The 16,679-nt window shown below is 39.3% G+C and overlaps 1 protein-coding gene across 7 annotated transcripts in view; it reads right to left on the minus strand.

Moving 5' to 3' along the window:
- Nucleotides 1–16,679, minus strand: part of ADAM22 (ADAM metallopeptidase domain 22) — a 159,476-nt gene that overhangs the window by 101,288 nt on the left and 41,509 nt on the right. For all 7 annotated transcript variants that reach the window (XM_072412789.1, XM_072412791.1, XM_072412794.1 and 4 more), the window contains exon 4: nucleotides 6,425–6,491. In XM_072412789.1, the coding sequence (XP_072268890.1) occupies nucleotides 6,425–6,491 (67 nt within the window). The remainder of the gene's footprint in view (nucleotides 1–6,424; nucleotides 6,492–16,679) is intronic.

The raw sequence follows: 16,679 nt of genomic DNA on the forward strand, positions 1-16,679 counted from the left end.
TTTTTCATTTTTACCTAAAAAGGGGGGGCTGTCTTATTTGATGGCCCTGCCTTATCATCGGGGAAACACGGTATGTATAAATGGTTTTATCTGGGATATGCGGGTTTCTAGTATGCTTATTTTCCTAGTATTTGAACTTGACGGACTTATCATTATATTTTATTATTAGCCAGTATTTATATAGCGCCGACATATTATGTAACTTTACAAAGTCCATAGTCATATCACTCTCAAAGGGGCTCACAATCTAATGTCCCTACCATAGTCATATGTCTTTACAATCTAAGGACAATTTTAGGGGGAAGTCAGTTAACCTAACTGCATGTTTTTGGAATGTGGGAGGAAACTGGGAGTACCCAGAGGAAACCCACACAAACATGAAGAGAACCTGCAGACTACATGCAGATAGTGTCCTGGCCAAGATTGGAACCTGGGACCTAGTGGTGCAAAGGCCTTTGAGCCACCGTGCTGCCCTCACTTGCCTTTTTAAAAACCCAACTATGTAAACTAATTTAAAGAAAAAATAAGATTTCGAATAGAACAGACTTAAACCTCCTTGCGGTTCATTTCTTTCCGGTTTTATATGTCTAAAAGCAGTACATTGTTTTCCATGAAAATTTATTTTGCAGTAAATTATAATAGTATGAGTATAATAAAGTTTGAAACAAAAATCATGTAAAACTAATAAATTGAATAAATTTAAAAATCTATAAATTTAAAAAAAAAATGTAATTTTTTAAAAAAATACATAATGTACTCATACTAATATATATACTGTAAAACAAATGTTCTTGAAAACAATGTACTGCTTTTTACACATATAAATCCAATGTATTGCATTCAATACAGTTATTTTGTATTGAATGCAATACAAATGGATTTTGAATTTTCCGCCCCGCCGTCAACGTACACACGCACCAACGTCATCGGGAACTCCCCGGTGACTCATCTGGTGCAGAAGCCGGCCGGAGGAAGAAGGAAGAAGACAGAGATTGCGGCGATGGACAACGCGGGATGCCGGCGGATCAGGTAAGGCTGTATTTACTATTACCTCCCATAGGTTTACCCACCATGAGTGTGACTCGGGGTTACCGCTAGGGAGGTTAAAGTTACCCTGTTGAGAAAAAAAAAAAATTTGAAAAATATTATCCAGGCAATGGAAAGCTGCCTGTATTCATAAATGCTGTTATTTTAAACACTTCACCTCTCAACGCCTTTATACATCTTTTGGACCAGAACAATTTTTACATTTACCCTATGGACCCGTTTGGTATGCGATAACTTTAATGTTACCTAAGAGAAGATTGGAAAACTGTTGGAAACTGTATTGCTGACCATGTCCATACTTTCATGACACAGTGTACCTATCTTCTGGTGGCTACATTCAGCAGGGTAATACATCATATTACAAAGCTCAGATAATATCAAACTGGTTTCCTGAACATGACAATGACTTTACTTTAGGTTGCCTCTACCATCACCAGTCCAGTCAGTTCAATGGAGCTTTTTGGATGTGGCGGAAAGAGCGATGCACAGCATGGATTTGCATCTGACACGTATGCATCAACTGCATGTTGCCATCATTTCAATGGAAAAAGTACACAGCAATCCCTTTGTGCATAACACTAACAGGTGAAGCAGGGAATTAATGTCTTCTTGACACAGTTGAATATATCCCCTATTTCTGGTCTATTAAAACAGCTAAAGGAGAATATAATAAAAGAGGAAGTTTCTCCAATTTTCCTAGTCTGGAGTTGCAGTAAAAACTATCCAAGGTTCTAAGTCTTCCCACATTTTTTAAATTTACAAAACAAAATTTTCTTTGGACAAACACCAAGGGTTACATTTTTTACATTTTTGTTTCAAAGAAACATGCTGCCAAAGAGAACGCTGAACTAAACAACAGAGTATAATCAGGATGACTGTTTTCTAGTTAAAGATTTTAAGGCCAACACCAATGTTTGGTTTTTTTTTTCATATGAATTTCTGTTCATTCAGTCCTGAGATTTATAAAGCTATCACACACAGCACAGCCCTTTCTAGCAAGACCTGTTATTGGACAGTAAACAAAGAAGGAGCATGCACTGCTTCTCTTTCATATGCTCATGCATTCTGATTTCTCCTATCAGCTTGCTTCCAAAAATGCTGCACGATGGATTGGCTCCTTCTGCTGATTCTCTCCTCTTCTGCTGCAAAAGCTCTTCTGGCTTATGCTTGCTTGCATTATAAAAAGACATTTAAATGATGTAATAATGATTACAGAACTACGGTACATTTATACTTGGCTTGAACACAGTTTAAAATGTTCATACTTTCTGCTTTAGGGGGACAATAATATTCCTTCATAGATACTGGGAAGTGAGTGTATAAAGAATTAATATTGGCGTTATATGTTACAATCGAAGCCCAGTGAGTGGGCTGGGGGGGCATGGCTGTCCGGATCCTACACACACTGACTACATTAGTGTACAGTACATCATGCAGCGGTAGGGGTCTTGTTTGCCGATCAAGGGAATCATGATATTTTTATGATCTAGGAGAAAGCAGGTATTCATTTTACCATGTTGATCAGCATGATGGTTTTAAATATTTGGGTTTACAAACACTTGAAAGGGGTCTGTTTTTTTATTTTCAGCCATAATTCACCCAACTGTTACCCAACTTATTATCAACTTACTCCGGACCCCATCCTTATTCAGGAGTTGTGCATTTTTCTAATTGAATCCAATGTACAAAATTGTACAAAGCTGGGTGAGAACAGTTCTGAATAGAAGTCTAAAAACCCCATCAGGTATTTTGTGCTGCTTGTACCTTGCTAGTTAGATTACTTACCTTTCCTCCCTAAATTATTATTATTATTATTATTATTATTATTATTATTAAACAGGATTTATATAGCGCCAACATATTACGCAGCGCTGTACAATAAATAGGGATTGCAAATGACAGACTAATACAGACAGTGATACAGGAGGAGAGGACCCTGCCCCGAAGAGTTTACAATCTAGTAGTTGAGGGAATTTCACACACAATAGGATGGGAAATAAAATCAAACAAGAACTTTCATCCCAGACAGTTGTTTCTTAAACAGGTGTTCATTTGGACTTACTGTTGATTTTCCACTCATTTTCTGGCCACCAGGACAAATAAAAGATGGTAAATCTTTCCAATGAACCAGACACAAACAATAATGAGAGCCTTTCAAAGCTTTATACAATTGTTTGCTATAACATACACATTAATAGTTAAATCAATGATTTTATTTTAGCATCGTGCCTGCATCAGTTGCTTATTGAATGGCTTTTGTTTTCCAAGCCAGAATGACATCAGTGCTCTCTGCGGTGCTTGGTCACCTATTCATCCCACAAGCCTTTGGCCTTCCTGCCTGAGCTGTTTGTTCCCCGATCTTCAATGAGAAATACACTACCAGTCAGCTCACGTCTCCTCTGCCCAGTGGAAGAGGAATTCCACATAATGAATAAGATTCTATACAGATTAGACTGGCAGCTTCTCATTGGCATGAATAGGCAAGAGCCAGAGATTAGACCTTAGACTTTACACCGCTTTAGAAATATAAGATTGCAAACATGAAACATCCTCAGCTCTCACGGTGACATTAATAACAGTCATTTAAATCTAAATAGATGCACAGGCAGGGAATGGATGAAATAATCAGAATGGGGGCCTTTGGAATATCACCACCTTAGGTTGCACTGTCTAAGACCAAAAAGTGACCTTTTTTGCTTTACGCTATATGGACATAGTCATCGTTATGGCTTCCAGGAGGTCAGGATTCAAGTATTGACCTTTTTCTATATATGCTCCTCAGATCCAAGTGGAATGAAGTTACTCTTCTTTAGGTTTATAGTGACACATCTTCACAAGGGCTGCTAAGGTGTCTTATTGACCAAACATCTGAAATCTTCTGGAGCAAGCTGTGCTTTAATATGCAAAAAGAAACAAATGCAGGGTTTGTCTTGGTCATTAAATAATTACAAGAGGCTGCAGAAAGAGCTCACCCCCCTAAGATCTCCCACAACCTCAGCTGTGTTTAGGAAAAGATTTCTTCTACAAGTCATGCAAACCACCCCCTCCGTCCTTCAAGCCTCCATTCTGCACCAGAGCAGCAGGGAAGCCTCGTTCGTATCTAGGAGGCTTCTATATGTCGGATGTCCTTAACCCGGTGGACTACCTGTACTGTGCTGGGGTATTGTAAAAAGAATCACAGCTGCTAGAGGGGGACACAACTAAAAGTGTTGAAACTTCTTCACTCTTCCTGCTGGAAAGTCTAATATTCTGGACATGAGGGGCAGAAAAAGCAAAGAGAGACTAGTGAAGATATTGACACCAGATAAAGAGTGTAAGTATTTCTTTCCAAACGCAAATGCAGGTTCATATAGGAAAGGAGCATAGGATGACAACAGACGCTACTAGGCAAACGTCAGGAGTTCCATAAAAAGTTCCAGCTGGCTCAAAAAGCATGGATCAGATCAATGTAAGTGGTCTATCTGGCCATTAGAGGTATTCACCGGGTCCTGCCCTGCCAATCACCATACAATTTGATGTGGCATACAATTTTTGTTATTATGTTTGGTGGCTATCACTGATTAACAAACCCCTTTTCCAATTCACTTATTATTACTGATTATTGTAGGGGCTCCCTCAGACTCCCAATAAATTAGTTTTATTAGGGGTTCCTTGAGACCTGAAAATTATATTAAGGGTTCCTTTGGGTAAGAACGTTTAGAAAAGGTCTTAAGCCCATTTAATACTAAGCAAAAACTTGAATGTCTATAGAAGCCATTCTCAATCAGGGTTTAGTGAAACAAGGTTGCTAGGGGTTCCTAGAACTGTTGATTTATCCCCTATATGATGATGCCTCCATATTCCAGGGGCCAACAGCAATCAGTAGAGCCAGCTGCATGACATCTTTTGCTTTTCCATAAGTGTGGTATTCCAGGCACCACAGTAAGGGTGAACATTCTTGCTACCACTGTAAGACACTTTTCTCTAATGACCCCCAAATAATTGGCTATAGCATGGGTTCCCTAAACCCCCAATGAATTGTTTCCAGTAAGGGTTCCCTGAAACATAAAAGTTATATAGAAGGTTCCTCAGGGGTAAGAAACTTTAAGAAAGACTTATAGCGTGACCACAAGTGGACTTCAAGCCTAGTATCAAACAAGCAGATGAGCCAATCAAATGTTGGGGCATCTGGTAGTCCTTACCAAAGTATTGGGACCTTCAACACACTGATTCTGGACTTTGGTGTTGCAATGAAAGTCTACGTAGAAGAAGAATTTAATGGCACCATCAATATTCCCAACCCAATGGAAATTATTTGCAAAGGATCTCATTATATCAAACCTTCCAAGCTCCTACACAGCCTCCTTACCTATGGTCGTCACAAGTTAGGTTTGAACCATTAGATCACTATTGGTCGCTTACTGTATGAGCAGCTTAAAAAGTCTAATACACATTTTTATGTTTCAGTAAAGGGTTTCAAGAGAAATGCTACTTTTTTCACGAACAATGCTAAATTATGTAGCAGAATAAGATTACAGAAGACTTTTCTCCCCTGGTTAATTTTAGCTCACATCACAAGACTGGTAAGCGGTCCAAAATAAGTAATACATTATATGCAAAACAGAAACTAAATAGTAGAAAACTGGGTCATGCTTTGAGGAGTTAAACTAGGGCGGTGTTACACATATGCCGACTGTCCTTTTTATTTCTAGTCTAGGTGCAACATACAGAATGGTATTTGATCATAGAGACTTAAAGATGAGAAAGAAGATAAGAATTAATGCAGCTCTCTATTCATTAACAAATCATTAAAAGTATTTTTGTTTTAATGTAAGAAGTGTAAGTAATTGAACTGGACAGCTTCCCGCAATCCCCCGAGCATCAGAGCTCAAAATGGGATGGGAAGAGGCAGCATAAGTAGCCAATCAATTTATGTGCTATCAAGGAGTATGTTGATAGGAGCTCATGAGTGTGCTGCTTCTCCTTCATCGTCTAGTCACAGACTTGGGGCAAAAACATGAGAGCCTGAGGACAGGAAATGGGTTGGAAACTAATGGTTGTCATTCATTCAAGAAAACCTATGACATCTAGTGATAAAAAAGAAGTACTGCATGGAGACAGTTTTGAAATGATGGTTAGTACTGCTTCAGAAGACTTTTTTTTTTTTTAAACAGGGTAGTATTATTTATTTTGATTTGAGCTTATATTGCAGTCAATGTTCCATGGATACCATATCTGGCATTTATACAGCACAGGCTACAAAAAGTGATGTTTTACATTTCTTAATATAAATTATATAGAGCAAAAGATACAGATAAAAATTTCAAATGTAGTATATAATTAAAAAGTGAAGAAGTTAGAATTGAAAAAAGAAATCAGAGGTGAAAAACAAACTTACTTTGACTTCTACTGTGTTTCCATCATTTGTTATGTGTCTTTCAACATAGTCTGAGGACAGTAAGTCACTGAAACAAAAAAAAAGAAATGTATATTACCACAATTATGAATTTATAGGGCTATGAACATCTAAAAAGCATCATTTTTTAAAGCAAGGGCAGGGGGGTTAGCCCTCATTTAAGTATTATTACTGTCTGTGTCCCCTCTTGGGGGAAATCACCCTATTTGCCCTGGTGACCACTGTCACTGTATAAGGGAGAAAATCCCTAATTTGGAGGTGTCACTAGAACAGTAAAGGATGTGATACAGGCAGCAAAACATTCATTTTGATTTATCTTTGCGTGTGTCTGCCAGCACACTGTAGAAAAGGACCCTTGCACTCAGTGTGAAAGCAGTGGTCTCTCTTTGGAGGTCCAAACAACACCTACCGTGTCACATCTAGAGCTTTTTATTATGCTTGACTAGGGTAGCTCGGACCTTTGCCCCAATTTCCCCCCCATAAACCCCCCCTACCCCCCCCCCTTTTCTTTACACGCCTCCCAATAACACACTGAAACCTGTTGCATTTAAAATGGCTTCCAAGCAGCCGTTTATTTAACCATAAAATAACCAACTTAACAATTTCTGTAAATTTAACCCTGCATATATATATCTGTAACACACACTTAAAATAAATAACAAATGACCAAATAAAATAACATCCATACAAACTATAAATTAACCCCTTTATTAACATAAAGACCCAATCCCTAACAGAACCAACCATTTTAACCCATACAACTAGGTTGCAGGTCCGGAAGGTAATGTCCGCCAACACCATTACATCTCCAATCGTGACTAATACCGTCATGCCACCCTGGCCCCTAGCAGCACAGCACCACCTCAGGGGCCTCCACCATTCACCACTTAAAGGGGGACCCCACCAACTTGGGTGCCCCCCCACCATAATTAACCCAGGACTCTTACCTTCCACCAAACCTTAAACGCCTAGCCCACTCCTTATAACAGGGCGGGTGGGTGGGAAATTTCTTTCTTCAAAAACTGTCCTTAACTTCTGTTTCTCCCTCCTTTTAACCTTTCTTCTCTCCAACCCCTTTACTTGCGACCCGACCCTCTCCCTACCCCCTCCTCTTTCTGTAATTCAATTTTTGACCCTTTCCCCCTTCTCTTGGGCAGTCCGAGAACGCCTGTCATATAGCCCCTACGCATATTTCCTTGCTACAGGCCTCTCTTGGGCTTTGCTTATTGTTGAGATTTATCTCTGATTTATCAGGAAGAATGTCAGACCCTTGCAAGGAGACCATTGCTTCTATAAGAGAGCAAAGACATTCTCTGCAGCATTCTAGACGGAGACAGGCTTCTCCATTCAGGCTGTAGCTGCTTTCCAAAGAAACCAAATTTAAAGTGAAACTAAAAGTGCCTCCCCCACTCCTTCACCGGCACCAACATCATCACCCAGTCCCTTGCCGGGTTCAGAATCTTTGCTTGTTATGATTGGCCAGGCTGGAATTATGCAATTCCCACACATGTGCACAGAGTTTATTCATTACTGGTACCCACGTATGCTTGGATCTTACACTAAGCTGCTCATGTTTTTCTTTTACTTAACCATATTGACACTCTGGGCAACACCTACTGAAGTGGCTTCTAGAAGAATTATTGCTTCCTTCAATAACCACCAATCAGATTCAGACCGTCCTGCCCAAATGCCACTTTCTTGTGCAAGTTTACATTTATTTGGCCATTATGAGACAGTACAAGCAGAAGTGCTACTTACGTTCAACTAGGGAACAAGGCCAGGAATCCGGTTCCTTTGGGCAACTTTTTTTTGCTCCAAGGTTCCTAGCTGCAGTTTTTTTTATACATGACTCATCCATTGAGATATAATTACACCCGTTCATTTATCATTTATCCCTCTCTGTATATTGAAATATTGTATTACTCACTGAGTCTCTTAAATGTTGCAAGAACTGTAATAGCTAATCTTCAGGAGAATCAAAGTGCATCCAGTTTTGATGTCTCCTAATTTGTCGGTATGTAAAATAATTCATTCCTGAAGCTCAATATACTTATTAAGCATTTATAATCTGCAGTCAATTGCCGGTCCATTAACATTAATGCGTTTGGAGGATTATACGCTTTGATTGCAGCACTGTGTGCTCCGCTGTAAGTGTACAGCAAATCACAAGCTAAAACAAAGTGCAAAGTCACCCATCATAAAAACTCATTGCACAGCAACATGCTGTACATTAATGGAACTTTCATAGACTTGGGGCGTACAATACCAAACAGTAGGCAGAAGAAGCATCTGTGATGTAAAACACTTACTTTCTGACCTGATAGAAAAATACCCTAGAGATTGCATCCTACTTTCTGGTCATTTAAAAGAGGACTCAAAACCCATCCTTTTAAACTACCCGTCTCCCAAACCCCCACTACTTACTCACCATTCTATATCCCCCACCTCTAGATTGTAAGCTCTTCGGGGCAGGGTCCCCTTCTCCTCCTGTGTCACTGTCTGTATCTGTCTGTCATTTGCAACCCCAATTTAATGTACAACGCTGTGTAATATGTTGGCGCTATGTAAATACTGTGTATTAATAAAAAAAATATTAATAATTATAATATTAATAATAATACAGAGGATTTTTAAATCATAGGTTAAGTGTAGTGAGTGAATATTTTCGGGCATTATTTTGGGTTAACACATAACACTAAACTTCAGACAATCAATCAAATTCTTCTAAGATCTCTTTTATTTGCAAAGGATTTTTAATGTCGTCTATCCAGTCCTGGGGTATACACAGCCCCATCAGACAGCAGAGCCAGACTGATGGCGGAATTTTAAAATTCAACTCCAGCCTTCCCCAGGGATGCACAGTTGTGGGCTGCTCTCCAGTACTGAAAATGCAGCATGGTAGCTCAGTGGTTAGCACTCTTGCCTTTGCAGCGCTGGGTCCCAGGTTTGAATCTCGGCCAGGACACTATCTGCATGGAGTTTGCAGGTTCTCCCCGTGTTTGCGCAGGTTTCCTCTGGGCACTCTGGTTTCCTCCCACATTCCACAAACATGCAGTTAGGTTAATTGGCTTCCCCCAAAAAAGTGTCCTTACCCTGTAGTGTCTATGGTAGGGATTTTAGAATGTGAGCTTCTTTGAGGGACAGCTAGTGACATGACTGTTGACTTTGTTATATGTTAGAGCTATAAATACTGGACAATAATAATTTCACCGTATGCCTTTAAACAATACGCAATAATTTAATTAAATTTAATTAAAGGTATTTTTAAGTTTTCAATGCAACCAGGATAGTCAATGGGCATATTTATCCTCACTTCCTGTTCTGATACACGCACATAAAAAAACACCAAAACAAAAAACAGATTTAAGGGCTGCTTTCTGCCCGAGCAGTCACACAGAAGGGAGATCTTGATGAAGCCAGGTAGCAAAGAGCAAGTATAACTTATCCTTAAATGGATATCCAAGTTTGCATTGGAATTTGCCTTATTTATTTTTTAACCTGATCACTTTCAGATGTATAGCCATATATATAGAACACATCATAAAACTATAAGTTTCCCTAAATGGCAACATTTTTTACAAAAAGACACGTCGTCTCTTGTCACACTATACTGCATATGGCATAGTGGTTGGATATGTGGATAGACGTCTTGCGCTCGCAGCATTTTAGTTTCCAGTTTGGTTCTCAGCCGGGACATTATCTGCAAAGAGTTTGAATGTTCTCCCTAGGTTTGCATGGGTTTCCCCCCATGTTCTGAAAACATGCAGTTTTGGTTATTTGGCCTACCCCTGCCCCCAAGATTGGTCTTAGACTATGGTAATAATATTTGACCATGTTATGGATATGAAATTGTGAGCCCACCGAGTGACAGTTATGGACATGACTAGTAAAGTGCTGTGTAATATGTTGTCAGTATATAAATATAAGTTATTAATAAATTAAACCCCTTGTTACATAGACTATGTCCCTAACTTAGATCTCATCCCTACGGAAGAATCTCAGGGGGTCTCACAAGATTACTAAAGTTTTGTGGAACCATTATGACATAGATAATATAGAAAGCTCTATCCTAAAACAAGCAGGGGTCCTAGATACTTTAATTATTAAGAGGCTCCTGGGGACAAATCTACAAGTAAAGTAGAAATTTCCTTTAAACAGTATTAGGTAGGTCTCACTATTATGCATCCTGCCATAAAGAAAATGCTGATTTCTGAAAGCTTGCTGTGCATCACAAATGGCTCCAATAGTCACCGTGCAGGTCTTGCAAATTTAATGATAAAATAATGCACAGCGGATGCCAGTAAAGAAGGTTTATGAGGACAGTACATAATGACATATGGGGAACACAACAGTATTGGGTACTCTGCATTGCACTGTATAAAAGGTCCAGGTGATATAATCACACATTATTATTATTAAAGATTTATATATATACACAACCATTTGATAATTTATTTTTGCATATACAATAGTAATTGTAATTATCATCAATTATTGGAACTACAGTAAAAAAATGTGGTAATTCAAACCTTCATTGCTAAAATTTTGTGATGAATAAATATGTCACTTGGACATATAATTTGTTACAATTTGCTAACTAGCATGCTGTCCTCTCTTTTAAAGAACCCAATATTATTATTAATATTTTATTAATTTTAATAAACAGGATTAATATAGCGCCAACATTTGACACAGTGCTGTACGTATGTAGCCCTTTAGAATACCAGTTTCTCTGTGAAGTGAATATGTTTTGTCTGGCTCGCTCCCGATCTTCATTATGTTTTCTGGCAGAGCTGCATAGTAGCCCTTATCACAAGTGTGCTTACATGATTCTGTAGGACAGAGACAGTGAATTACTGAAACAGGATTTATATAGCGTCAACATATTACGCAGCGCTGTACATTAAATAGGGGTTGCAAATGACGGACAGATACAGACAGTGACACAGGAGGAGGAGAGGACCCTGCCCCGAAGAGCTTACAATCTAAGAGGTGGGGGAAGTAGCACACAATAGGAGAAGGGATATGGATTGGTGGGTAAGTAGTGAGGGTTTTAAGATACAGAAGAATACAAGTAGACAAGTCTCAAAAGATGGGTTTGAGTGCTCTTTTCAAATAGCAGAAAGTAGGAGCAAGCCGAAAAGGAAGCGGAAGACCATTCCAGAGAGTCAGGACAGCGCTAGAAAAGTTTTGTAGCCATGCGTGATGAGGTTATGAGTGAGGAAGTCATTAGTAGGTCATTAGAGGAGCGAAGAGCAGCTATGGGGGGAATTTTCTACCAGGTCAGAAAGTTAAGTGAGGGATTTGAACTTCTAATTTTTTAAATCTCACAGCATGCCCACCTTCCTGAGCCTGGGAACTGTTCGTGGTCCACAGCTCTGGCCGGTGCGTCCCCCCAGCGGCGTCCTTCTCCTGACCCTGCTCGGGGGGGCACCGACCAGAGCTGCAGACCCCCAAAATTTTCTGGCGGGCCACCGGTTGGCGAACGCTGCTCTATACTTTGTTGAAGTCAATATTTGAAACAAAAAAGAATATCCACATTTGGTGTGGGGTTTTTAGGTATTCTCAATCTCTGATATTTATTCTTAATTATCAATAGATACAACCATATTGGTTAACATACATCAAAACATCTTTTGTTTTTTTAAAAAAAGTATACAGTCTTTCCTTGTGACAATTCTCTTTTATAAAAACAAGGTTTTGCTCTTGATGCGTTTCACCTATTACAGCTTCATCACTGAAACGAATCTTAGCTGCTCCATATATGATTTTGGTTCTTTAGAGATGCCAATCCTATCTATGACCATTCCCCAAAAAGAAACAATTTTTGCAAATTCCATAAAGTTTTCAGTAGACCTTACAACCACCTTTTATTTGAAGGTAGGAATTCTTTAAGGAGCTTGTATTCAAGATGCAATATTAGGCCAGTGGATACAGAATATGTTTAAGGGGGAAAGATATCTTTCTTCCTTCTTATGCAACAACAAATTGTTCCACGCCAATTCACTGCTCTTTACCCCTTAACATAGATCTCACATCTCAAGATATTGCTTCCTGCCAGCATTCCTGTACTAGGGTCACCCAAGAATAAAGCTGCGTACACACTTCCAATTTTTTTCGTTGGAAATGAACGACGAACGACCGATTGGCCAAAAATCGTTCGCAAAAAAAGTAACCAACGACGCTGAGGAATGAGGATAGTCGTTGGAAATAAAAGACCGGACCAGCGGATTGGATGACGATCGTTGACCATCTTTCGTGTGTACGGTCGTTCAGTGATCGTCCATGGTCCGAGCATGCGCGGTGAACGAACGTTCGCTCACTTCCTGTGGTGCACGTCACTTCCTGTATCGTTCAAACAATCGCATCTATCGTGTGTACAATATCCTTGAACGATCGTGTCGTTATCTGTATGTACAGGATCGGTGCCATACGATCGTTCGAAGATATCGTGCAGGATCGTTCGTCGTTCGTTTACCAACGATAAAAATTGGAAGTGTGTACGCAGCTTAAGCCTAAGAATACACCCCTTTTCTCTTCTCCATAACATTATTGGGTTTTAATCCACAGAGATAGCTGTGACAGATAGCGTGGGGTTGATTAGTAGGGTATATGCACAATTTCAATCAACATCTAGCTGCTCAAAGATTTTTTATATCTTCTGATACATCCTCATTCTCCTACCAGAACCTAATCGACAGATTGGGGTACCTTGTTAGGATATTATTATTGGGGTAATGAAAACTTAAAAGCAAGCATTTTTAAGTAAAGTTCTTCCCATGCTGATTTTAACAATAATTTCATGTTTTAGGTATGATAACAATAGGAGATAGTCGGCATCTCAGCAATATTAAGAGTCAAAAACAAGTAGGAGGAAGTCTGCCAAAATAAAAAAATAAATGTAGAACTGCACGTCTGCTTCATCGAATGTTAAAGTATATCTCAAGCCAAGAGATTTCATAAAGAATAGCTAAATAGAATAGCTAAAATCGTGGTCAGGTTTTTTTCTGGCATCTGTTCCCCAATCAAGAGATTTTCTTTCACTTTCTGTCCAATAGACACAAAGGAAAGTGGGAGGAAATCTCTCCAATGTGAAAATCATTCTCAATTATACAATTGTTACTAAAGCAAGCATCCTTATTGCAGACTTTTCCGTTTTTCTTTTCTAAGGCATTTGTAAAATTGTTTTCTTTTTTAGCCACCAAGAAAAATAGAGAAAATGAATCTCCCTGACTATGAATCAGACTGCAAAAAAAAAAAAAACTCTGAATCCAATTATACAGATATATTATCATTTCATCATTTTGGGTGCAAGTGCTTGGTCCTGGGGTTAGTTGGGGTGTGTGTAGAGCCTGCAAAAAGTGCCAGTTAGGGTTAATGGGTACATTGCAATGCTAGTCTGATTAGTATAGGGTAAAAGTGCTTGCCCCTGTGGTTAACTGGGGTTGGGATAGCACTTGCAGGGAGTTCCATCTAGGCCTAATGCCAGTGCTGTAATGCCCCCTCCTCCCTGAATGATAAGCCCTGCTTATGCATGGGGTTAGCTGGGGTAGTGCCATCTAGAAATAATAAATGCAAAAGAATGCACCGATGTACTTGGACCCTAAAGCCAGCAGCCTAGAATTGGGTATATGCAAAAACAGCTCTGATCTGTACAAGCATGAAGACCTCTAAAGACGCCCTGTGGTATGTGGTACCAACATATTGGCAGATCCTTAAAATTACATCACCACGACGTTTGCCTTCTTCCTATAATGCACCCCGCTGCCATTTCTTCCACAGGTAAACAGAGCACATGCACCTGGCAATCCACATGATCTAAAAGAAAATGTGATTCGGCAGACCTGACAACCTACTTCCATTGCTCCACAATACACTTTTCACAGCCATGCCTATTTTAGGTGCATTCAGCGCTGGACAGGGGTCAGCATGGGCACAAAATCAGCCAACATGCAGTCCGCAAGAAAATTTTGTTGATCCGCAGCTCTGGCCGGTGCGCCTCCCAGCAGGGTCAAGATAAAGACCTCGCTGGGGGGCGCACCGGCCCGAGCCGTGGACCATGTCCCCTGTATGGACACAACCCGCCCACTTTCCCATCGCAGGTCTGGCATCATGACGTCACTATGGGGGAAGTTTAGAAGATTTTGTGCATTTAGTGGTCTATAAGTCCAAAAAGGTTGGCGACCACTGCTCTAAATGGTCTGAAACTACAGCTACACAGCAAACTGCAATGCACGGTGTGTTCTGACACCTTTGTCTCATGGCCAGCATTAAGTTCAGCAATTTGTGCTACAGTAACTCTTCTTTGGGATAGAACCAGACAGGTTAGCCTTCCCCCATGCTCATCAATGAGCCTTGGGCACCCATGACCCTGTAGCAAGTTCACTATATGTCAGATTCTTACAATTGCTCATTTTTTTCTGCTTCCAACCCATCAACTCTAAGAACTGACTGTTCACTGGCTGCCTAATATATCCCATCTCTTGACAGGTGCCATTGTAACCAGAAAATCATGTTATTTAATTCACCTGTCAGGGTTTTTTTTTTTCATTGTAAATACACATACACACAGTTACACAATGTAATGACTATAGTTTCAATTTACATATCTTTCTGCAGTGTTTATTGGATAGCAAAACACAGTACTATATGCTTACTTTTCTAGTAAATACTAAGTACTAAATACTTATTTTTTTCACGTTCATTTAGATTCTGTTATTGTCAAAACATCTTGCACCAGAAATCTAAGTAATATCTTGCAAATTGGATTAAAAGATTTTTAATTACAAGAATAATCTCAGCTCTGAGTACAAATCTCCACAACAAAAGGATTTAGAGAAAGTTGGAAAAATATTCTATACAAGGAATTAGAATATACAATATTGCACCCCTTGGAAAATTAAATTATTTTTATTACTTTTCTTTAAATAAAAAAGTAGCAATCACCTCTGAAATTATAAAATTACAGCCTCAAGGCACAGATGAAGATAGTAAAGGGACTTTAGTTTAGTACCATCTATCACTGACTTGTTTCTAAGGTTGCAAAGACATCATCCCCATTCTTGCCATCAATGGTGACAGTCGTTCGATAGCTTTTTCAAAAGAGTGGCCCCCTTTATAGCTATAAAGGGAAGTCAACTGCTTATTAGCACCCACCATTTTAAAATAAGATGTCCAACAAACTTCATATAGGTGTGACAGTCAAGAATCCACAAACTTCTAACTCTGGAGCTTACTTTATAGAAAGAACCATAGATTTACAGCATGGGCAAAAAGAAGCATTATATATATATATATATATATATAGTGTGTTATAAGCATTTCAACAAGTGATAGTAAAAAAGTTCCCCTGTATCTTTACCATATAAATGGCATAGCTGTAAAATGCTATTTATATGCCTGCTGTACATTAACCTGATCTGCATCCCCAGTTTACAGGCTGCAATGGGTAATTCTCCATCACCCATCTTTTTATCGACCGTACATGCCAATTTTCAAAGCCAATGTTTCCAGCTTAATGCCAATCCAGACTCTCTGCATATCACAGTGAAAAAAATATTTTTTGTGAGAGAGAAAGAAAGAAGTTGGAGGCTCAGAGTCCATTGAAATCAATTATGTATTGCCATATTTCAGATTCATACACAATCATTTACAAAATTTAAATGTAATGTATCTCTTGTTCTGTTAGTATTCACAGAACTGGGATGACAATTGCTATACAAAATAAGTGCTGGCACCAATGGTTTTTACGTGACCGTATTTCTGTATACGTCTCGACGCGTTTTTCGACCTTGCTGGGCTTCCTCGGGGGTACATTATTGTATACGAGTTTTGGTCTGAATATGTGAAATGTCATACATAAACTCCCGGGAAAGAAGGCGATCTCAATATCTGCTATATTCTCTCTGCATATCACTCCGAAAAGTCTCACAAGTCGAGGAAGCTCTTCCAAATCTGGCAGTCCTTGTTTAGAAACTACTTGTTATAGTCTGACAATGCTTTTTCAGCAGTTGTGCTACTTACTGTATTGTCAACCAGCCACATTGTGGAGAGTACAAGTGGCCTCATCAACACACATTGGGCAGGTATAGTCTACTGTTGTCACTCTCAGTTAGCATCAGTCCAGCACAATGATGTGAAGCCGACACTGGAGTAAGTGCAGAAAGTAACTGAAAGGCCGGGGGAGATTAGCAGCACCAAGATTAACAGTAGAATATAAAGTTATTGGTATAATACA

The sequence above is a fragment of the Pyxicephalus adspersus genome, chromosome 5, assembly GCF_032062135.1.
Source record: "Pyxicephalus adspersus chromosome 5, UCB_Pads_2.0, whole genome shotgun sequence".
NCBI classification, from domain to species: domain Eukaryota; kingdom Metazoa; phylum Chordata; class Amphibia; order Anura; family Pyxicephalidae; genus Pyxicephalus; species Pyxicephalus adspersus.